The sequence below is a fragment of the Panicum virgatum genome, chromosome 6K (genome assembly GCF_016808335.1).
Source record: "Panicum virgatum strain AP13 chromosome 6K, P.virgatum_v5, whole genome shotgun sequence".
In the NCBI taxonomy this organism is placed as follows: domain Eukaryota; kingdom Viridiplantae; phylum Streptophyta; class Magnoliopsida; order Poales; family Poaceae; genus Panicum; species Panicum virgatum.
The window spans coordinates 25,080,294-25,104,412 of NC_053141.1; the positions used below are offsets into that span (position 1 = coordinate 25,080,294).

Genomic DNA, 24,119 nt, shown 5'->3' on the forward strand with positions numbered 1-24,119 from the left:
TTTGAGTGCCTGTTTCAAGAACTGTTTTAAAGCATAATAAAGCCTTAACTCCGCCGAATGTATAAAGCATACTATAAGATGAAGAGCTGGTCACAAATACAGGGATTGTTAAAGGTTGTCTGCCTAATTTAAGTACCTGAACAGAATGATCAACACACTTCTTAGCAATATTGCATGATGTCCTTGAGGATCTTTCCTTCTTTCGTCCACTTGTTTTCCTGGGATGAAGAAACACAAAAATCCCTATCACTTGTGCCTTGTTTAGAGGTTTTATGAAGCATGTTGCCTTTTGTAGCATTCTGCAACTAATTGTCAGTAAGGTAAAGAAGCCTAAAATAAAGTAGAAAAGAAATGAAAAGGTCGCTTGCAGTATGTGCAAATACTTAGTATACCAAATAGTCTAACAAGCTAAACCTTTTGGTGTCTTCTGTAGCAAAAAATTATCTGTGTATTCTATCAGAAATGAATTAAATAATTAGCATGATGATGAGAATGGTGAGTTTTTTTCTTTCTCGAAAGATGAGGATGGCGAGTCACCTGCTCTTTATTTTGCGACTCATAGCAGATGATTGTTCAATACGCAGGTCCTCTTTCAAGTTCATTGGGGACTCAGGTTCAATAACCATATGCTCCAATGAGTTTTGGGTGTGGTCGATTTTTTCTCTCGGAAACCTGTTTAAGACCTTTGTGGATTTCTTTGAACACTGATCAATGCTCCTTTTCCATTTGCCAACCATTTTGCCTTTCTTTTTAGAAAGATCTCCGACATTGGTAATTTTTGGAGTGTGCGGGAACTTAATATGTCCCCTTTCTGCATTTCCAGTAGCCTTGCATATTTTATGGTCTCTGTAGATTTCAACAGAAGTTAATAGCTCTGAGCAGATAGCACAGAGAAACACTAGGAAACAAATCAATAATAAACTTACAGACAGTAAATCATAACAATTCCAGAAAGCTTCCAAGCACGTTGTTTGATATCCTTGTCCTTTGTTTCAAATGATATCTCCCTAAGAAATGACATTAGATATCATGAGAACAATCAAATATGCAAACAAAACACATACAAACAATCTAGATGCTCTACAATACCTTGGCAAACATTCTCTGTGATACGATTTTGGACAACGTCTACAAACGGCAAACTGCATTGCTCTTTGGGTTCTATCCTCCATTCTTCCGCATTCAAAGCACCAATGCACAGGGCACGGAAATGGCATCCCAGCCATAATCCTTTTTGCCAATTCACAAGATCCATCAGTCATCAGGCTCCAGTAATTTTGCAACACATTCGGGGTGGTAGAAGTGTCCACAAGTTGGATTATTACACTTGAACACCTAAGGAATTGCATGTAACAGATTTAGGGACGACTAGAAGAGACATCACCAAGATACTACAATTACATAATCACTCACATAGGCATTTTGTCTAGGAGTTTTTTTTTCCCACCAAGAGCTTCTTAAAGCATGACTTATGTATGAAAGTGGGAGAATCGGAGATGGGATAAGATTAGTTATGGTCATAGAACTCATCAATGTCTTATTATGTTAAATTCTTTATTTTCATATAACAAATTCAAATATTTAACAGGATACTCCCTCCATTTTTATTTACATGTCGTATTTGGTAGGTTTGTCCTATATCAAATTTGGCTAAATTTGACCAAATCTATTGAAAAATATAGCAACTATACTATCCAACATATGCACTATCAACATATATTTCATGGTGGATTCAATGAAACAAATTTGGTATGGTAAATGTTATTTTGTGTTAGCAAGGCAATTAGGGTTATGACTAGCTGGCCCATTGGGCCTTGGGTGGCCGGCGCCCAGCCTTCCTGACTGGGGGCGATGCCCCCTCCTTGTTTGGTAGATGGCGGCAGGATCCCCCTGATGGTGGTGTTTCTATAAACCATCTAGGGTATCCCGCATATATATGTACACCCTTGTGCACCTCTATCAATCAATCCATTCATTCCCTGTAATCTACATTGCTTACATGGTATCACGAGTTAGGGTTTATTCCCTGTTCCTTCCGCTGCCATAGCACGCCATTCCAGCTGCGCCCCAAACCAAGTGCGCTGGTGATCTGCCGCTGCATCCACCATGGTTAGGACCCACCTCCTCCCCGCGCGTCGTCGACCCCGCCGCCGCCGCCGCAGCCAAGCAAGAGGCTGCCGCCGCCGCTCAGAAGGAGCGCGAGGCTGCCCTAGCCAGGGCCGAGGCCGCGGAGAAGGAGGCCGCCGCCGCCGCGCTGGAGCGCGACGCCGCTGCCCCGCGCGCCCGCGACGCCCTCGCCTGCGCGGCCAAGGAACGGGCCCTCGCCGCCAAGGGCGCCCCCGATGCCGATCACGACGAGGAGAAGGAGGAGGACGCCGCCTCCGTCGACTCCGACGGGAATACACTTCATCACGCCATCCTGGCCCATGAAGCCGCCGCTCTCATCAACATGCACGCTCAGGCCATCAGCGTGCAGAACATCCGAAGCCTCGTCCACGTCCTCCTCGACATCAACGCCGGGAACTACACCCGGTGGCGCGATCAGATCCTCCTCATCATCGGCAAGTACTCGCTGGAGAGTCACGTCCTCGTCGACCTCCCCGCGCCCGACCTCCCGGACTGAACACGCATGGACTGCGCTGTCAAGTCCTGGATCGCCGGCACGATCTCCACTGACCTCGCCGAGATGGTGATCGACTGCGTCGCCACCGCCCGCACCGTCTGGTGCGCCCAGGAGGACCAGTTTCTCGGCAATCGGGAGACCCGCGCCCTCCACCTCGACGTCCAGTTCCGCAATCTTGTCCAAGGTGATCTGTCTATCACGGACTTTTGCAGGCGCCTCAAGAACATGGAGCAGCAGCTTGCGGATCTTGGGGAACCCGTCTCAGATCGCACGCTGACCCTCAACCTTCTCCGAGGGCGCAACGAGCACTTCCGCGACGCTGGCCGCCACATTCGCCGCGGCCACCCCTTCCCCAAGTTCAAGGACGCCGTCGATGAGCTGATGCTGGAGGAGCTCACCATGGCGCATCAAGCGCCGACTCCCCCCACAGCCCTCCTCGCCGCTGGGAAGGGCGCCCCATTCGGGGCGCCGCCGCCGCCGTCTTCGTCAGGCACCCGCCCCCCCCCCCAGGCCTCCCGCAACCAGGGTTAACCAAACCGACCGGTCCGGTCAAACCGCCGCCCTCCGGTAGCGGTTTACCGGACCGGTTTGACCGGTAACCGGTGGAAACCGGTTGAATTCAAATCCAAATTCAAATAAATTCAAAAGCTCCTGTGCAACCGGTTCCGACCGGTTTACCGGCCGGTTTGACCGGTTTACCGGCCGGTTTTACCGGTTTACCAGTCGGTTTGACCGGTTTGAATTCAAATCCAAATTCAAAAGCTCCCGTGCAACCGGTTTACCGGCCGGTTTATCGGCCGATTTGACCGGTTTGACCGATGGGCCTTAATGGGCCGGCCCATTTTTTCTTTTTCTTTTTTGATTTAACTTTAAATCCCCGCAAACTATACTAAATAAACGAATTTTTGAGAAAATTTGACACCATTAGATTCATCGCACCTTGAAGTATTTTTAGGAATTTTTTGTGAATTTTTCATTTTTTGAATTTAAATTTAAATTTTGAATTTTGGCCGGTTGGGTACCGGCCGAAACCGGAACCAGCCCGGACCGGTTTGACCGGTTGGTGAACCCTGCCCGCAACGGGGGCTCCAACTCCGGGGGCGGGAATTCCGGCGAGCGATCCAAGGACCGCCGCCGACAGGGCGGCAAGCCTCGCTCCGGCAAGCAGTCGTCGTCCTCCGGCAGCGGGGCATCCGGGGGCGGCAAGCCGGCCTCCGCGCCTAGCCCAGGTGGTGCTGGTGGCGCCACCTGGCCGTCCTTCCTCCACCCGTGGGCCGGGGCCATTCAGATGTGGCCCGGCCCGCGACCCGCGACGCCGCTCCCCGTCGCCCCAACACCTCCTCAGCAGCGCGGCAGCAGGCGCTGCTGGTCCAGCAGGCCCAGGCGCTAAGCCCTGCTGGCTCAGCAGGCGCAGGCCCACGCCATCCAGGCCGCCCAGGCGCAGGCGCTGCAGCAGGCACAGGCCACCCAGGCGCAGGCGGCGCAGGGCCAGATGGCGTACTTTCCCTGGGCACCCGGCGTCCAGGCTCCGGCCGTCTCTCCAGCCGGATGGAATCAGCAATCGCTCGCCTCCGCCTTCAGCACCATCTCCCTGAACCAGCCTCCTACTACTGACTGGTTCTTCGACTCAGGTGCTACCTCCCACATGACCTCCGATTCTTCCAATCTTACTCATAATTTTATCTTGCGGTATCCCTCATCCATTGTTGTCGGTAACAGTTCATTGCTTCCGGTTACCTCTACCGGCACAGCCACCCTTCCAGGTCCTTTTTCGCTTAATAATGTTCTAGTTTCATCTAGTCTTATTAAGAACTTGATTTCTGTGCGCCAGTTTACTTCTGACAACAATTGTTCTGTTGAATTTGATCCCGCTGGCTGTTCTGTGAAGGATATGGAGTCTCGGAGAGTTCTCGTCAGGTGCAATAGTGATGGTCCCCTATATCCTCTGCGCCTGCCTCCCGCCGCCGCTTTCATTGTGGGCGCCCCATCACCGTGGCACCGTCGTCTTGGTCACCCCAGTCATGAAGTCATGACCAAGTTAGCTTCTATCATACCTTCATGTAATAAAGAACTTAGCACATCTTTATGTCATGCGTGTTAGCTCAGTCGCCATGTTCAGTTACCGTTCACTTCATCCACTTCGCGTGCGTCCAATAATTTTGACCTTATTCATTGTGACCTCTGGACATCACCAGTTGTTAGTGTCTCCAGTTACAAATATTATTTGGTCATCCTCGACGATTGCTCGCACCACTTGTGGACTTTTCCTTTGCGCCTGAAGTCTGACACGTTTTCTACCCTGGCTAACTTCTTTGTTCATGTGACCACACAGTACGGCACCACCATCAAGGCAGTTCAGTGCGACAATGACCGCGAGTTCGACAACTCCAGCGCCCGCACATTCTTCCTGACCCGTGGCGCCCATCTTTGGATGTCGTGCCCCTACACCTCCTCCTAGAATGGTAAAGCTGAGCGCGTTATTCGTTCCACTAACGATATTATCCGCTCACTCTTGTTCCAAGCTAGCATGCCGCCATCTTACTCGGTTGAGGCTCTTGGCGTGGCCACATACCTGCTCAACATCCTCCCAACCAAAACCCTAGGGTTCGCTACACCGCACTTCCCCCTTCACGGGGTCTTGCCTACATACGATCACCTCCGGGTCTTTGGCTGTGCTGTGCATGCTACCCGAACCTCGCTGCCACAGCCGCTCATAAGCTTGCACCGCGTTCTACACTCTGTGTCTTTCTCGGCTACTCTACTCATCACAAGGGGTACCGCTGCCTTAATCGCTCCACGAATCGAGTCATCATCTCTCGTTATGTGTCATTTGACGAGGCCTCGTTTCCCTTTGCTGAGCCATCCCGACCTCTCAACGAGGCAGACTTTAAGTTCCTGGATGATTTTACTACTAACGTGACGGCCCCCATTGGACCGTCACCTCTTGTTTCCTCTACAGGATCTCCCCCCGATGCCGCCGCGTTGCCACATGCGGCCCCCGGTGCAGCCGCGTTGCCACGCGCGGCCTCCGGCGCCTCGACGACGCCCGCGTTGCCACACGCGACCTCCGGCGTCCCCGTGCTGCCACGCGCGGCCAACGGCGCCCCGACGACTTCACCAGCAGGCGCCCCGGCACTCCCTAGACAGGCCGGGCCGCCTCCTGGCTTCCCACCCCGCCCGGTGGGCACTCCGGCGCCAGGTGCCGGCCCCAGCCGGCCTCCTCCGTCGCCCGTCGCCATGGCTGGCTCCCCGTCGGCCTCTGACCGGCCTCAGCCAGCCACTCCGCCGTCCAGTCAGCCCCGGCCAGCCACTCCGTCACCCGGACAGCAACCACAGCCTGCTGGCCCGGCTGCTCTTCACCGACCGCTCTCTGCCTTCCAGCACGTCTACGTTCGGCGACAGCAGCCCCCTGCTGGCCCTCCTCCCTTGCCCAAGGGAGCCGTGCCCGTCCCCCCCCCCCCCTGGTGAACCAGCACGGCATGACCACCAGGGCGAAGTCCGGCTTCCGCCAGCCGGCGCTCTACCACGCCACTCCACTGTCGCCGATCCCGAAGACCTTCCGCATCACCCTCGCCGATCCCTATTGGCGGGCTGCTATGGAAACCGAGCACGACGCTCTGCTGGCGAACAAGACTTGGGATCTTGTTCCTCGCCCGCCTCGCACCAACATCGTCACCGGCAAGTGGATAGTCAAGCACAAGTTCCATGCTGATGGAACTCTGGAGCGGTACAAGGCGTGCTGGGTCCTCCGCAGCTTCACCCAGCGCCCAGGCGTGGACTTCGACGAGACCTTCAGTCCAGTTGTCAAGCCGGCCACAGTTCGCACCGTGCTCTCTCTGGCACTCTCTTGCGGCTGGCCTGTTCATCAACTAGATGTGAAGAACGCCTTCTTGCACGGGACTCTCTCTGAGACAGTTTACTGTGCTCAGCCTGCTGGCTTCGAGGATACAGCTCTTCCTAACCACGTCTGCCGCCTGAACAAGTTCCTCTATGGACTTAAGCAGGCGCCCCGTGCCTGGTACAGTCGATTTGCTGCATACCTGTTATCCCTGGGATTCACGAAGGCCAAGTCGGACACCTCCCTGTTCGTCTTTCGCCGCGGCGATGATATGATCTACCTGCTGCTCTACGTCGACGACATCGTGCTCACGGCCTCTTCTGTCGGACTCCTTCAGCGCACCATCACTTCGCTGCAGTCTGAGTTCGCTATGAAGGACCTCGGTGAGCTCCACCTCCTGGGGATGCATGTGCAGCGCCGTGGCACTGGCCTGTTCCTATCCCAGTGTCAGTATATGGTGGACCTTCTAGAGCGCGCAGGTATGGCTGAGTGCAAACCGTGCTCTACTCCTGTCGACATCAATCCAAAGCTGCCAGCAGATGGACCGCCCATCCAGAATCCTTCGGATTATCGCAGCCGCGCAGGAGCTCTTCAGTGGCTGACCTTCACCCGTCCGGATCTCGCATATGCCGTTCAGCAGGTCTGCATCTTCATGCATGATCCTCGGGAGCCGCATCTTGCTGCCCTCAAGCGCATTCTGCGCTATGTACGTGGCACGCTGCACATGGGTCTTCTACTTCAGCCTTCTCGGAGTTCTGACTTGACGGTGTACTCCGACGCTGATTGGGCTAGCTGCCCCGACATCAGGCGCTCCACCTCCGGCTATGCGGTCTTCCTCAGCAACAATCTGGTCTCCTGGTCCTCCAAGCGGCAGAACACAGTCTCCCATTCCAGTGCAGAGGCTGAGTACCGTGCCGTGGGCAATGGCGTGGCCGAGGCCACCTGGTTGCACCAACTTCTGCTGGAGCTTCATGCGCCTTCACGCCGCGCCTCGCTGGTATATTGTGATAATATCAGTGCTGTTTACATGTCCTCCAACCCCGTCCAGCATCAGCGCAACAAGCACATCGAGATCGATCTTCACTTCGTGCGGGAGCGCGTTGCTCTTGGTGATGTCCGTGTCATGCACGTCCCGACGTCTGCACAGTACGCCGACATCTTCACCAAGGGGTTACCTACTTCTCTGTTTCAGGAGTTCAGGTCCAGTCTGAATGTTCAGAGCTTCGACGATCAGACTGCGGGGGCGTGTTAGCAAGGCAATTAGGGTTATGAGTAGCTGGCCCATTGGGCCTTGGGTGGCCGGCGCCCAGCCTTCCTAGCTGGGGGCGCCGCCCCCTCCTTGTTTGGTAGATGGTGGCAGAATCCCCCTGATGGTGGTGTTTCTATAAACCATCTAGAGTATCCCGCCTATATATGTACACCCTTGTGCACCTCTATCAATCAATCCATTCATTCCCTGCAATCTACATTGCTTACATTTTGTTCCCCTATAAATTTGGTCAAAGTTGGTCAAGTTTGACTTAGGACAAACCTAATGTGACATGTAAATACTTTTAACTGTCGATAAAATCAGAAGAGGTTTCTTATGGAAAGGAAGGAAAGAGGCAAATGGTGGGTGCTGTCTAGTAACTTGGGAGAAAGTCATGCGGCCACTTGAGTTAGGAGGGTTGGCTGTTCACAACCTAGAAGTTATGGGATGGGCCCTGCAAATGAGGTGGCTTTGGATTGAAAAAACTAAGCCAGAGCGCCCTTGGGCTGGTCTTGAGATCCCTGTTCATATGCACAAATCGGCTATGTTTGCAATTTCAGTGGTAACTTCAGTTGGTAATAGTGAGAACACAATGTTTTGGACGGATCACTGGATCCATGGCTGTAGTTTACAAGACCTTGCACCCAATGTTCTCAAAGAGTGTTCCTCCAAGAATGAGGAACAAAAGAACTGTAGCCGAGGCCTTCCATGAGCTATCTTGGCTGGCATGGGTCTTGCTGAATATCTGCAGCTTTGGGATATGTTTTCTGACATTGCTCTTAATGATAATGAACATGGTTTGAATCATCAGGCATCTTTTCTACCAGGTCGGCTTATCGTGTTTTCTTCATTGGTTCAACCACCTTTGAGCCTTGGAAACAGATTTGGAAATCCTGGGCACCAGGGAAATGCAAAACCTTCATTTGGCTGGCCGTCCGCAACAGTTGCTGGACAGCTGACCGACTACAAAAGAGAGGACTTCCACATCCAGAGCATTGCCCCCTTTGTGACCAGGATGATTAAACGGTTCAGCATCTACTCACTTCATGTGTTTTTGCTAGACAATTCTGGTTCAGCATTCTACAACCCCTGAATTTGTCGGCACTGGTTCCAAACCGAAGATGTACTTCTTTGGTAGAGTGGTGGAAAAAATCGTGGAGGAAAAATACCCGAGTGTAAGATTATGTATAAAGTATAATGCGCGGGATATATTGTATTGAGCCTGCAGGGCGAATATATAGGAGTACATGGCTTGGAGGGCAAGTAGCCTCTCCTAGAGATAAGGATGGTTATCCCGGTATTACAATCAATCCTAAACTAACCATATCCAATGTTGCCTTATACTCTAACATCCCCACAGAGTCGTAGCGGTAGCAACACGAACAGATAGACTGGAGAACAATGGAGATATCCCCCCGTAGTCGGAACGCCAATGAGAATGCTTCGATTGGAGTAGCTCATGCAAATGATAGCCCCCTTAGTGCCCAAGTAGCCGAGGTTGACCCATCGAGGTGGACGCGCTGACGCGGTAAAAGCCGTGGTAGACGATGCGGGTCCAAAGCATCAACAAAACCGTACGAGTGCACAAAACCAGCAGCTTCTTACTGACAAGTTCAGCAGGACGATATGCCGCGGATGGCGATGGTAGACGGTGCAGCTAAAGAGCACAACTCGTCTTCCTTCAGCAACATCGACAGTGTCGCGCAGGGGCTCACGGCGCAGTGGCAGTCGGCTGGTCCACCCTTGGCCTTGGCCGGGTGGTTCAGTAGTTTAGCCATTTGTGCTTTCGTGGTTAGGTCCTTCCAGTTAGTTATTCTGTAATAGTTTTTGCTCCTAATAAGTTAATCACCAACCCCATTCTGGTCCAAGGTGGGATTTGGGCTCTGTAATTGGACTATTCCTTCTTCATAACACAAAGATATGCAGCTCTCCTGCATGTTCTAGAAAAAAAAGAAAAATACAATTTCATAGGCATGCCAAGGTGCTAGGTTGAGCCTAATCGCATGCCTACTGCCTATCACTTTTTGAAACATCGCATAACCATTTCAATAATTAGCATTCGATGAGAGTTTACTATTGATTTTTCATCCTTGCAGGTTGCAGCAGTTAGTCACTCTCCGTAGCATGAAGAAAGGGTGCTAAAAGTATAGACATAAAAGGGATCTAAATAAATCATAAAAGAAAATAAGCACCATTTTTAAGGCCAGAAAGCAAGCATTGTCTTCAAATATATCTATACTACACTAGGCTCAGCAGTCTGCCTCAATGTACCAGAACCAAAATAGGGGGAAAATGAGATGTCATAAATTCAACCCCATTCATTGCAGGCTAGGAATCAAGCATTGTCTTCGTGAGAAGTAAAACAATAGCAGTCTCCCAGCACACAGGTCCATACCTTAGCATTTGGTTCTGCTGATGGCTCAAGTTCTCCACATTTGAAACATTGGTGTTGCTTATATTCACAGTTCTTGCATAGATAAGAATCAATTTCCTATAAATATGTAAAAAGAATATGTCGCCAATTCAATCCAGGAAAAGGATGAAGTTGCAGGACCAATGTTTCAAAAATCACCTTCAACTGTGCCGAAGTGTAACCAAGAGTTTTACATTTAGATTCTTTGCCATCTTCCTTTCTGGGATGGAAGGACCTCTTGCACCGGCCTATACAGCTAGATAAAAAAATTGCCAAAGCAAAAGATATAACCAAATTGATTCAGTTAATCAACAAATAATTATGCTTTGCTTAGGAGGTTTTATAAGCTGCTGAAACAAAAATGATTTCTCCACGGAAATAATGGGATCGATCTGAATTGTTACATCTAAAGCATCAAGTTAGAAACATCAAATCTATGGAAGATATGTCTCCATAAAGTATATGCTTTCATCCCTATCATTATTAGGTATTAACACAAATGGTCCAGACAATAAGATGGCACAATTGCTGCTAATCAAACATCATTAGTTAAGTGATGCAAAGAAAGAAGGAATGTTTAAGGTAGATAGCTGCACTGTTATATACATGAACGCACAAAGCACAAACAGTATTGCCAAAAAAATAGTTTTTCAAGAAAGGTCATAACATAATCTACATAACAAAGATAAGCTTCAACATGCAATATATATCTTTAAATAGACATGGCAAGAAATTCAGTGTAGACGGAATCATATGTGCAGGGGTGGGTCTTCATGCACCCCCCCCCCCAACCCAACCCAAAACTAGTGCCATGATGTAGAAAAAGGAGACCAAGCACATGGCATCCCACAATGGATAAAAATGCATAAAAACTAGTCACTGATCAACTTAATAACTCCGCCTATGCTGACTGGAAGACTCTCTCTCCTGAGTCGTCTCAACATAGCCGGTCCCAAGCCCGGGTAAAGGAGGAGGGTTGCGTTAGGTTTTGGCAAACCAGCATAAAAAATGCCACTCTAATGGATATGAAACCTACAAGAAACTCGTTGGGGCGTAACCCTCTTAGCGACGCGCTACATCGGAACCCGGGTGTGGTGATAAATGGGCAAGGGCCGGGTCGCCATCCCCCCAAGGGCGCGTCGTATCATGACCTGGGTACGATGATAAGTGAGCAAGGGTCGGGTCGTCACCTGAATGGCGCGCTACATCTACGCCCGGGTGTAGTGAAAAATGAGCAAGGGTCTTTGCACTTCCCTCGACGGGTGCGAAGGGTAAGGAAGCTAGCCGAGCCAACTAGGATTCGTATAGGTAGCTGGAACGTAGGGTCCCTAACGGGTAAGTTGCGAGAGCTAGTTGATGTAGCAATTAGGAGGCGTGTAAATATTCTATGCGTTCAAGAGACTAAATGGAAGGGCCAGAAGGCGAAGGAGGTTGAGGATACTGGCTTCAAGCTTTGGTACACGGGAGCAACTCCGGGTAGGAATGGTGTAGGCATCTTGATTGATAGGAACCTTAAGGATGGAGTCGTAGAGGTTAGAAGGCAAGGCGACCGGATTATCCTAATCCGGTTGGTAGTTGGAGATTCGGTTTTGAATGTGATCAGTGCCTATGCCCCTCAGGTAGGCCTTAGTGAGAGCACCAAGATACAGTTCTGGGAAGATCTAGATAGCATGGTTAGTACCGTGTCTACCAGCGAGAAACTCTTCATAGGAGGAGATCTCAACGGCCATGTGGGTGCGACTAATGTAGGGTTCGAGCGAGTGCACGGGGGTTTTGGGTATGGTAGCAGGAGTCAAGAGGGGGAGGATGTGTTGAACTTCGCGTTAGCCTACGACTTGTTGATAGCGAATACCGTGTTTAAGAAGAGGGAATCCCATCTTGTGACTTTTCGTAGTGGACAACACTCGAGCCAGATCGACTTTATCCTTACTAGGAGGGAGGATAGACGTGATTGCTTAGATTGTAAGGTGATACCTGGGGAGTGTGTTGTCCCTCAACACAAGCTTGTGGTGGCGGACTTTCGTCTTCGGGTACGTATCCACCGGGACAAATGTACTAAGATTGCGAGAACAAAGTGGTGGAAGCTTAGAGGGGAAGCGGCACAAGCGTTTAAGGAAAGGATGCTAGGTGAGGGGCCTTGGGAAGAAGGAGAAGACGCAGATGACATGTGGCTAAAGATGGCAACATGTGTTCGGAAGGTGGCCTCAGAGGTGTTTGGCGTGAGTAAGGGAGGCAAACAGGAGGGGAAAGACACCTGGTGGTGGAACGACGAGGTGCAAAAGGCTATTAAGGAGAAGAAGGAGTGTTTCAAGCGCCTCCACCTTGACAAGAGTGCAGCCAACATCGAGGGCTATAAATTAGCGAAGAGGGTTGCAAAGCGAGCTGTGAGTGTAGCAAAGGGTAAGGCGTATGATGACATGTATCAGCGGCTAGGCACGAAAGAAGGGGAGAAGGACATTTATAGGATGGCTAGGATCCGCGAGCGGAAGACAAGGGACATCAACCAAATCAAATGCATTAAGGATGGGACAGATCGACTGCTAGTGAAGGATGAGGAGATCATGGATAGATGGAGAGAGTACTTCGACAAGTTGTTTAATGGAGAGAGTGAGAGCCCTACCCTTGAGTTAGATGACTCTTTTGACGATACCAACAGACGTTTTGTGAGGAGAATTCAGGAGGTAGAGATCGGGGAGGCTTTGAAGAGGATGAAGAGAGGTAAAGCGATGGGTCCTGATGGTATTCCCATTGAGGTGTGGAGATGCCTAGGAGATAGAGCAATAGTTTGGTTAACTAAGCTTTTTAATCTTATTTTTCGGTCAAACAAGATGCCGGAAGAATGGAGGAGAAGTATATTAGTACCTATCTTCAAAAACAAGGGCGATGTTCAAAGTTGTACTAACTACCGTGGGATTAAGCTGATGAGTCATACGATGAAGCTTTGGGAGAGGGTTATCGAGCATCGCCTAAGAAGAGGGACAAGTGTGACCCAAAACCAATTTGGGTTCATGCCTGGAAGGTCAACCATGGAGGCGATTTTCTTAATACGACAATTGATGGAGAGATATAGGGAGCAGAAGAAGGACTTGCACATGGTCTTCATTGACCTTGAGAAGGCATATGACAAAGTACCGAGAAATGTCATGTGGTGGGCTTTGGAGAAGCACAAAGTCCCAACTAAGTACATTACCCTCATTAAGGATATGTACAAGGATGCGACGACGTTTGTCCGGACATGTGATGGCAACACCACTGACTTTCCTATTAACATAGGCCTACATCAGGGGTCAGCATTGAGCCCTTATTTATTTGCTTTAGTGATGGATGAGGTCACAAGGGATATACAAGGTGAGATCCCTTGGTGTATGCTCTTTGCTGATGATGTGGTGCTAGTTGACGAGAGTAGGGCAGGGGTTAATAGGAAGTTAGAGCTGTGGAGACGCACGTTAGAGTCGAAAGGGTTCAGACTTAGTAGGACCAAGACCGAGTACATGATGTGCGATTTCAGCGCGACTAGGCATGAGGGGGGAGACGTTAGTCTAGATGGGCAAGTGGTGGTCCAGAAGGATACGTTTCGGTATTTAGGATCGGTGCTACAAAAGGATGGCGACATTGATGAAGATGTTAGACATAGAATTTCAGCTGGCTGGTTGAAATGGCGGCAAGCTTCTGGCATCCTTTGTGACAAGAGGGTGCCACAAAAGCTAAAAGGCAAATTCTATAGGACAGCAATTCGTCCGGCGATGTTATACGGTGCTGAATGTTGGCCTACAAAAAGGCGACATGTGCAGCAACTGAGTGTAGCAGAGATGCGGATGTTGCGGTGGTTTTGCGGGCACACAAGGAGGGATAGAGTCCGGAACGAAGTTATTCGGGATAGGGTCGGGGTGGCACCAATTGAGGAGAAACTTACTCAGCATCGGCTGAGATGGTTTGGACATGTCCAACGAAGGCCTCCTGAGGCGCCGGTGCGTAATGGGGTCCTTGAGCTAGTCGATAATGTAAAGAGGGGTAGAGGTAGACCTAAACTGACGTGGGCTGAGTCGGTTAAGAGAGACCTTAAAGATTGGAACATCTCTAAAGAGATAGCTTTGGATAGGAGCGCTTGGAGACTAGCTATTAATGTGCCTGAACCTTGAACTTATTTCTTTCGGGTTTCATCTCTAGCCTACCCCAACTTGCTTGGGAAAAAAGGCTATGTTGTTGTTGTTGTTGTTGTACTGATCAACTTAATAAAGTACGGAAGCTCGCGTACCTGAGCAAATTTCCTCCATCATCGCATAAAGCACATAACGTATCAGCACCATCGTCATTATTAGTATCACCAACACTGTTAATATCTTCATCGTAATCAGAATCATCATTGCCATCATCATCATCATATTCAGAATCAGCGCCATTGTTTCTTTCACGTGGCTCATCACTACCAGTGAATTGCACTTTGGTGCCCAAGGCCCTCGGCTAATCAAAAGAAAAGTAAAAGAAACCAATAATGAAATATTTTTCCCGGAATACACAGAAGAACAAAGAATCATTGCAAGCGTGTGCGCGCGCACGGGTGGGTGGGTGCGTGTGTGTGTGTGAGAGAGAGAGAGAGAGGGAGGGAGGGAGGGAGAGAGAGAGAGAGAGAGAGAGAGAGAGAGTGGGAGGGAGGGAGTGCGCGAGCAAGGAAGAGGGAGGGGGAGAGGGGGAGGGAGGGAGCTTGTGTGCACACACGTGCATTCGTCTTTAATGAAATGAAATGCAGCTCTCCAACACGTTTGAGAAAAAAAAAGTGATTACAGACCACAACAGATTAGCATATCTATTAGCGTACCTCTTCCATAGTCTTGGTGATATCCCCAATAAACCTGTGCAGGATCTACATAAAAAGAATCATCATACAAACTGTAGGAGGAAATGATTGCTTGTATTCCTCCAACCCTAGAAGAGTAGGTATATATAATACCTATACATGGGCCTCTAGATGGGCCTCTATACACATGGGCTCAATATACTCCAACACCCCCCCGCAGTCTGAACTACCGGCGCAGCGGTATTCAAGACTGGACAACAAGAAAGATAACACCCCCCCGCAGTCTGAACAACCGATGCAGCGGTGTTCAAGACTGGACAAGAAGAGAGTACAAAGGGCAAATACCCCCCGCAGCCACAACTAGCCACCGGCTACATTGAGGCTGGATCGAAACTCCGAGAAGGTCGAGGAGGGCAGCCCCTTGGTGAAGATGTCAGCAAACTGGGAGGTAGTCGGGACATGGAGTACCCGAACGTCGCCGATTGCGACTCTGTCGCGCACGAAGTGTATGTCGATCTCCACGTGCTTCGTCCGCTGATGCTGGACGGGGTTGGTGGAGAGATACACGGCGCTGACGTTGTCGCAGTAGACGAGCGTGCTCTTGGCGAGCGGGCTGTAGAGCTCCGCCAAGAGCTGTCGTAGCCAGGACGCCTCCGCCACGCCGTTAGCGACAGCCCGGTACTCCGCCTCGGCACTGGAGCGGGAGACAACCGGCTGCCGCTTGGACGACCAGGAGACCTGGTTGCCGCCCAGGAAGACGGCGTAGCCGGAGGTGGAGCGACGAGTGTCCGGGCAGCCAGCCCAGTCAGCGTCGGTGTACACCACCAGCTCAGCAGAGGACGAGCGGTGAAGTACCAGGCCGAGGTCCACAGTACCACGGACGTACCGGAGGAGACGCTTCAGCGCAGCAAGGTGTGACTCCCGGGGATCATGCATATGGAGACAGACCTGCTGAACAGCGTATGTGAGGTCCGGCCTGGTGAAGGTGAGGTACTGCAAAGCGCCGGCCAGACTCCAGTAGGCAGTAGGATCAGCCACCGGATCACCCAGATCAGCAGACAGCTTCGCCTGAGTGTCGACTGGAGTGGAGCAGGGCTTGCAATCAGTCATCCCAGCCCGCTCCAGAATATCTTGGGCGTACTGCCGCTGGTGAAGGAGAAGACCAGACGGGCGAGGCTCAACAGTGACGCCCAAGAAGTGGTGGAGCTGACCGAGATCCTTCATAGCGAACTCCTGCTGCAGAGAGGAGATGACACTCTAAAGTAACTGCTGACTGGAAGCTGTGAGCACAATGTCATCGACATATAGCAGCAGATATGCCGTCTCATCCCCACGGCGGTAGATGAAGAGAGACATGTCAGACTTGGCCTCGGTGAATCCAGTGTCATCAAGAACGTGGCGAACCGAGAGTACCAAGCCCGAGGGGCCTGCTTCAGTCCATAGAGAGACTTGTTGAGCCGGCAGACCATATCCGGACGACTCGAGTCCACAAATCCAGCTGGTAGCGGGCTGAAAGCAGTAGACAGTCTCTGACAAGGTGCCGTGAAGAAACGCATTCTTCACGTCCAGCTGGTGCACAGGCCAAGTGCGCGAGAGCGCAAGCGAGAGGACCGTGCGCACCGTAGCGGGCTTCACGACCGGGCTGAAGGTCTCATCATAGTCCACACCAGGTCTCTGAGTGAACCCCCGGAGAACCCAGCGAGCCTTGTAGCGCTCCAGTGTGCCGTCAGCCCGACGCTTGTGCGTCCAGATCCACTTGCCAGTCACCACATTGCAACCAGACGGACGCGGCACGAGGTCCCACGTCTGGTTGGCAAGAAGAGCCGCGTACTTCTCTTCCATCGCGCGACGCCAGTGAGGATCCGTCAAGGCGTCGCGGACAGAGGAGGGTACCGGAGAGACCCACGGCTCTCCCTCGGTGGCGGAGAGAGTCGCAGCCTGGGACGCCATCCGCCGAGTCACCATGGGATGGATATGCCGAGGATCCCGATGGATGACCGGCGGGTGGTACACCTCCGGCTCGGCTCGAGAGGGAGCCGGAGGTGGCGGCAGCGGCGACGGCTCCGGTGTCGGCGTCGCAGGAGCCTCTGGAGCAGGAGGTGGCGCCGGTGTCGACGCCGAACGACGCCGGTACACCTGCACCGGCTCAGCGTACCGCTGCGGTGTCGGGTTCGGCGCCGAGCGGCGCCGGTACACCTGCACCAGCTGAGCATACCGCGCAGGTGCAGCGGAAGGCACCAGGGCCGCGCGTGGCGCAGCGGGTGACACCAGGTCCGCGCGTGGCGCGACCGCGGGCACCGGGGCCGCGCTCGGCGCAGCAGGGATCACCGGAAACGGTGCCGGCGTGCCGGGAAAACCTACAGGAAAAGGACAGACAAGTAACGGTGGTTGAACCACCGGGTCAGTCGGAAACAGAGACTCCAGCTCGGGGTCAGGAGAAGGTGTAGAGGAGGTGGAGTATGGAAAATCCGACTCGTCGAAGACGACATGTCGGGAGATCAGGACGCGGCGAGTGGTGAGGTCAAAGCATCGGTACCCCTTGTGGTCAGGGGAGTAACCGAGGAACACACAACGAGTCGAGCGGGGCGCCAGCTTGTGAGGAGCGGTGGCAGAGGTGTTAGGGTAACACGCACACCCGAAGACCCGAAGGTGGTCGTATCGAGGAGGGGTACCGAAGAGAGCGTGGTGTGGAGTGGGAGCAGGAGAAGCAGTGGACGGAAGGCGGTTGAGCAGGTAGGTGGCGGTGTGGAGGCTCTCAGCCCAGAAGCGCGGGGGCAAGGAAGCCTGGATCAGAAGGGTGCGCACGACGTCGTTCGTCGTGCGAATCATCCACTCAGCCTTGTCGTTCTAAGGAGAGGTATACGGACAAGACATACGCAGCTGAACATCCCGAGACAGGAAGAAGGAACGGGAGGTGGAGTTGTCAAACTCCCGCCCGTTGTCACACTGGACGGCCTTAACGGTGAGGCCGAACTGAGTGGACACCCAGACAAAGAAGTGGAGGAGGATGGAGAAGGTCTCAGACTTGGCGCGCAAAGGAAACGTACAAGAGTAGTGCGAGAAGTCGTCGACCACCACTAGATAGTACTTATAACTAGAAAAGCTAAGTACAGGAGAGGTCCACAGGTCACAGTGAACATGATCGAATGCACGCGTCGCATGCGAAGAAGAGGAAAAAGGGAGCCGAACATGACGACCGAGCTGGCACGCATGGCAGAGGGGCTGAGCAGGAGCCCTAGTACCAGGAACATCGGTACTACGACCGAGGTGAGCCAGAACGTCGCGGCCAGGGTGTCCAAGACGGCGGTGCCAGGTGGTGGAAGACGGTGTCGCGGCAAAAGCGGCAGACAAAGACGGCCAGGGCGAAGAAGAAGGCGAGAGTGGTGCAGCGGAAGAAGGAAAGCGAAGGGTGTAAAGGGGCCCCGTGCTGTCACACCGGAGTAGTGGGCGCCGGGAGGCCGAATCCTTTACAGTGAGGCCAGAAGAATCAAACTCGATGGCACAAGAATTGTCAGCTGTAAACTGACGAATGGAAAGAAACTTATGAACCATCTGAGGAGCAACAAGGACATTGGGAAGACGAAAAGAGTCAGGAGCAGAACCCACGGCGGTGACAGGAAGGCAAGACCCGTCACCAACCATGATGGAAGAAGGACAAGAGGTGTGTGGGGTCGGACAGAAGAGAGGATACCAGCATGTGGGGTGGGGTGGTGTGGAAGGAGGCACCCGAGTCGGCGATCCACTCGGTGCTGACCGGCGGCGTCCGCCCCATGGCGCTGAAGGACTGCGCTAGTGTGGCCTGGTCCCACCCCCCAGGCCAGGGCGGCTGCTGGCTGGGTGGAGCGGGCGGGGTCCAGAGCGGCGCGAACAGGGGAGAGGCAGCGGCGAGCATGGCCGCCGGCCGAGGCTGAGGACGAGGCGCGGCAGGCGCGACAGCCTGCGCAGCGGCGAGAGAGGCAGCGGCCCGCGCGGGGTCGCTGGGCGCGACGGCTCGCGCGGCGGGCGCGGCGGCGAGGGAGGCGGCGGCCTGCGCTGCGTGCGCGGCGGGCGCGACAGCCTTCACGGCGTGCGCCCGCGCAGCGAGTGCGACGGGCGCGACGGAGGCCTGCGCGGCGTGCGCAGCGGCGGCCTGCGCGGCGTGTGTACTCTTGCAGCGAACCGCAGCAGTCTGCTCGATGGCAGCTAGCGTGTCGAGCTCGCGTCGCAGGGCACGCCAGGCCGCAGCGGCAGGGGACCGCGGCAGCGGCGCCCACGGGCGCAGTGGCCACGGGGGCGGCGGTGAGAGGCGGCTGCGCAGTAGCGGACTGGTCCCACGCGCGCTGCTCCCCCGGAACAGAGCCCGCGGCCCACGCGCAGCGCGTCCCTGAAGCAGAGGTCGCCGGGAACGTGGGCGCTGAGGTTGCCGGGGGCGCCTGTGCGAATCGGAGCAGGAGAGAGGGGGGCGCCCCGACGGGCGGCTGCAGGGGAGGGACAGCCCCGACAAGCGAGCCGCCCACGCGAGCAGCTCTGGCCGCGGCGGCCCAGGCGAGCGGGGCAGAGGAGGGCACCCCCGCGGCAGGGGTGCGCCGTCGGGGGCAGGAGCGTCTGGGGCGCCCTGCCTTCCCTGGTCCCGCGCGCTGCAGTGGAAGGAAGAAATGGGAGGGAGAGGGCGCGCAGGAGAGGAATCCGGCGGCCACAGCGCGGGGGAACCCGCGGTGGCGCACCTGGAGGCCTCAGCGCTCGACTGAGGAGGGTAGCGCGCGGGCCAGCACGCGCGCAGGGCCAGGAGGCGCGGGCCGGCGGCGGATCCGGCGGCGGCGCGCAGCAGAGGCGTGGAAACAGGGGCCGCGCCTCCCGCGTCCTGGGCGCTCGCGCCCGCACCAGGAGCGGCCTGGGCGGCGGCGGCAGCCGGAGGTAGGGGAGGCACTCCAGGTGCACCGGCGGCGGCGGAAAACGCGGCGGCGGCGGCTGATCCAGCCGAGCGCGGCCGAGCAGACGGCGCGGCGGCGGATCCAGACAGCTGCGGCCAAGCGGGCGGCGCGCCGGGCGCAGGGGAGGAGCAGAAGGAGGAGAGGTGAGGGAAGAGGGGCGGCGGCCGGCCGGCCATGGCCGCCGGCGGTGGCGACGTCGGGTAGGGCCGGCGGCTGCTAGAAGGAGGGCGGGAGAGGGAAGAGATGGCTCGATACCATGTAGGAGGAAATGATTGTTTGTATTCCTCCAACCCTATAAGGGTGGGTATATATAATACCTATACATGGGCCTCTAGATGGGCCTCTATACACATGGGCTCAATATACTCCAACACAAACAAGCAGTCGAATCATTGTCTCAATTTTGTATATGAATAAAGCCCATGCCATTCATGATGACAATGGATTCCTAAGAAGACTTCCATGGAAAATGTCAGATCGTATCTGAAATATGATGTCATTAAAATGCAAAATGTAGATGTGGCACATTGTACCTTATTGCACTATTTGCTTTCAAAGTTCAAACCCATGACAATAAGCTTTTCTGACTACAAGGCTCTGCATTTAATCTACCTTGCAATGTGACAGCAAAATAGTGAAGGTTTGAGTAACCCTTACTCTATATTACTAAATGGAGTAACCTATTAGTCGAAAAAATTTAAGTAACCTATTTAGGAGAACAGTAAGGAAGTGTACCATACTGAATATATTAAAATGAAGAAGTGATATAAGGTCTGAGACCAAGAATACAACAGCAATGAGCCAAAGAAAGCCGACAAGTCTAGAGTGAAAAGACATGAAAAATGTATTGAATCGGAATACTTAAGAACCACAATACCGGATACTTATGGAGATAATTTAATTAGGCAGTAAATATTCTGGTAACTTATGCCTTTAACTTCATAAAAGCTTGATCTCTCTCTAGGAATAGCTTGATAAGGGGATGGTGCTTCCTCAAGTCATATATGGCAGGTTTAGTACCAAGTTTACTACAAAAAAGAACAAATAATAAATCTTATGGGTTAATAGACAACTGACATAGTAGCAAAGGTCAAATGAAGGCATGTGGATGGATTACATGAAAACTTCATTGAGGTGATCCCAAAGGCGATCCCAAAGGTCTCTCTTATATCTATGCTGCCTCCTGACAAAGTGGAGCATTTGAACTGTGATCAATATTGACCGAGCAAGCTCATGTTTGTAGCATTTCCATGGATTCAACAGTTTTATCCACTTTCCCTCAGTCGAAAGAACTGAGATGTTTGGCTGCTCACAGTCAAGTCCTACCCTCCAAGCTACCACTTGCTTGTGCACTAGACGGGATTTTATCCATGACTCCACGCAAGTATACTTTCTTCTCAGAATCACACTCTCCCACTTCATCATTCTCATCAAACTGAAAAGGCAAAATACTAAAACAAACAAGCTCGTCCTTGGTAACCTCAAAATAATATTCGTCCACGGCGTTGAACTGTGGCTCCACACCATCATCATCATCATCATCAAACATCATGGTTCCTCAATTTCTGCTGGGACAACAGAAATCTTACCTTTTCAATGACAAGCAAACAACAATTGGAAGTCATCTCATTTCAGAACAAAACATCAAGTAAAGAACCATATATCAAATAACAGCATAGAGTGTCCAGTCATGTCCACTAAAGGAAGCATGAAAAATATTGCACAAAATATAAAAAAAAGTAATACGCAAGGTTTTCGATAAAAGGAAATACTGCTGACAATAATAGCCACCAAAAAAAGATTTGTAACTAAGTGTGCAATAAAGCCAGAAATGTATCTACCAAACTTCAGTCAAGATTAACTGATTAATTAAATTCTTTCTGGCTACTTAAGCCAAGGCTAAAAAGTGTTTCTTTTGAAAGGGGACCGCAAGAGATAATATTTTCCCCAATTCAAATGCATAAACAATTGAACTGCTGGCAACCCTCAGATTTTTTTAACCAATAGCAGTGGTAACTACTGAATTAAAGAAAAGGGAAAATTTGTTGGGGGACACTCTTCAAAGGTGGTTTTTGCCCTAGGACACTAAAAAATATGGTCTTTGCCCAAAGACACTGAAATTTTGTGGCCATTTGCCACAACACATCGTGGTTCCCTCCGTCTCCCTCGCGTCACTGTCGTGCCTCCATCCTCTTCCTTCTGCTGCTCGTGCCGGTGGTGAGGAGGAGCCCGCCGCCGCCCCTTCCCACTGCTACCGCCGCCCCTCCTTGATGTTGCCACCACACCTCCTTGATGCGGCCGCCGCACATCCCTGATGACAACGCCGCCGCACCTCCTACCGCTGCCGCGCCTCCTTCTTCCTCCTCCTGCCAGCAGTGTAGGCAGGGCGCGGGGCTCCGCGGTCAGGTGCGGCGGTGGCCACTGCCGGCAGCAAAGGCCGCCGCAGCTGGGCACTCGTAGGCGGCGTAGCGAAGATGGAGCATCGAGCTCAGGCGCGGAGCCTGGTGGTGGAGGCCCGGCAACAACGGCTCAGACCCGCGGTGCGCTCACTCGTCGTGTCGTCGGCGAGCTCGCACGGAGCTGGGCAGCGGAGGCCCTGCAGCAGCAGCTCGGCGAGCTTAGGCATGGAGCCAGGGGAAGGAGGCGAGGTCAGGCACCGGCCACCATTGCCGCTTGCGTCGCGTGGGAAGATAAGGGGAATATATTGTTGGAGAGGATGACAAGTGGGCCCTGTAGCTAACGGTGTTAAGAAGACCATCCATCCCATCCTTCTTAGTGTGCCGTGGCAAATGGCCACAAAATCTTAGTGTCTTTGGGCAAAGACCACATTTTTTAGTGTCTTGGAGCAAAAACCACATTTGAAGAGTGTCCCACAGCAAATTTTTCCCATCTTTGAACGGTGTCCCATAGCCAATTTTTCCTTTTCTATAATCAATAGAGAACCAATTCAATTAACACTGATTCGACAGCCAACAGATGAAAATGCAGGCGAGAAATGCCCAGAAAAAAGGAGCATTTGCATGGGCAACAATTGTAACTTAAGAACATAAGCAGCAGTAATGGCAAAAAATGAACATTTAATTGCACGATGGAGTCTGAATATTGTGCTTGAAACATTATAAAAGATGAAACTGTAAATCCCCGTGAATGCTTATGCGAAAGAAATTCACAGAAAACAACCAATATAAATCCATCGACACTTGCGGCCAGCATCTAAACGTATGCAAGGCACTATCAAAGAAACCTTTCCTGTTAATAGCAAATATAAAAACTAACCGTAACACATCTGGATTTCTCTTTTTAATCAATCGGGGGGAGGGGGGCACCTCACAAATCTAAGGAACACGCTCCACACCCACATGGCGCAGCGACGCCACCACAAAACGAACCAGAACAAGGACCCGATTGCACACATAAGCCCCCCAGAAATCACCAAGAACGGCGCGCCACAAGGAATCGAATCGCAGCACCAGGGGAGGAATCGAAGGGGGAGGGGGCGAATAGGCAGCAGAAGATTCGTACCTTTGCGATTGCGAGCTGTTCTCCCCTTCCCAAGCGCAAAACCCCAAGGGGAGAAGGAAGGGAGCGCAGGCCTTGAACCTTTCTTGCAGCAGGGCTCCGCTGTACAGCAGCAGGGCGCGCGTTGCAGCGCCGCCTCAGGCCGGTCGCACAGAGACGTCAGACAGTTTTGTATTCTGGGTTTGTTTAGTTTTAGGGGCCAAATTTTAGTCTATATCAGATCAAAAACAATTTTAGTATTTAGAAGTATTGAATAAAAATAAATTATAAAACTAACTGCAAAATTCTAGAGCTAAACTGCGAGATGAATATAATGAAGTATACTAATTCATGATTAGATGATGGTTATTGTAGCATCACTGTAGCAAATTATGAATTAATTAGGCTCATTAGATTCGTCTCGCGAATTAGCACTCAGCTGTCAAAAAAAATTATAAACAGATTTTATTTAATACTCTAAAATAATAAAATTCCTTTTGATGTGACAGGAACTTAAAAAAGTCCCTGAAATCAAACAGCACCTCTGTTTCGGCTCGGCTGATCGTGGCTCGTGGCTGGTGCTAATTTATTGTGAAAAAAAAGTATTATTGACTGATTAGTGGCCGGTGCTGGTGAGAGAAAAGTACTGCTGGCTGGTTGCCTGACAAGCCAGCAGAACAGAGTGTTTGGTACACCAGTTTTTTCGGGACGTCCATGGGAATCCAAAAGCGTCTGCAATGGTAATAGCCAGTACCAGTTAAGTAGTCTGTTTTGATGTGCATATTTTTGGATT

The 24,119-nt window shown here is 52.1% G+C and overlaps 1 protein-coding gene across 6 annotated transcripts in view; it reads right to left on the reverse strand.

Moving 5' to 3' along the window:
* LOC120712091 overlaps positions 1-23,513 on the reverse strand; it is a 35,157-nt gene extending 11,644 nt beyond the window's left edge. For 2 of the 6 annotated variants that reach the window (XM_039997807.1, XM_039997808.1), the window contains exons 1-6: positions 10,283-10,330; positions 10,106-10,201; positions 1,090-1,335; positions 927-1,007; positions 538-846; positions 137-218 (exon numbers count right to left, since the gene is read on the reverse strand). In XM_039997807.1, coding sequence (XP_039853741.1) covers positions 137-218; positions 538-846; positions 927-1,007; positions 1,090-1,335; positions 10,106-10,113 — 726 coding nt within the window. In that variant the 5' untranslated portion in view covers positions 10,114-10,201; positions 10,283-10,330. Of the gene's footprint in view, positions 1-136; positions 219-537; positions 847-926; positions 1,008-1,089; positions 1,336-10,105; positions 10,202-10,282; positions 10,380-14,378; positions 14,585-14,939; positions 14,985-20,759; positions 20,857-20,945; positions 21,418-23,350 lie in introns of those variants that run through there. The other 4 variants (XM_039997804.1, XM_039997803.1, XM_039997805.1 and 1 more) reach the window with 4 other exon arrangements.
* Between the last annotated feature and the right edge of the window lie 606 nt (positions 23,514-24,119).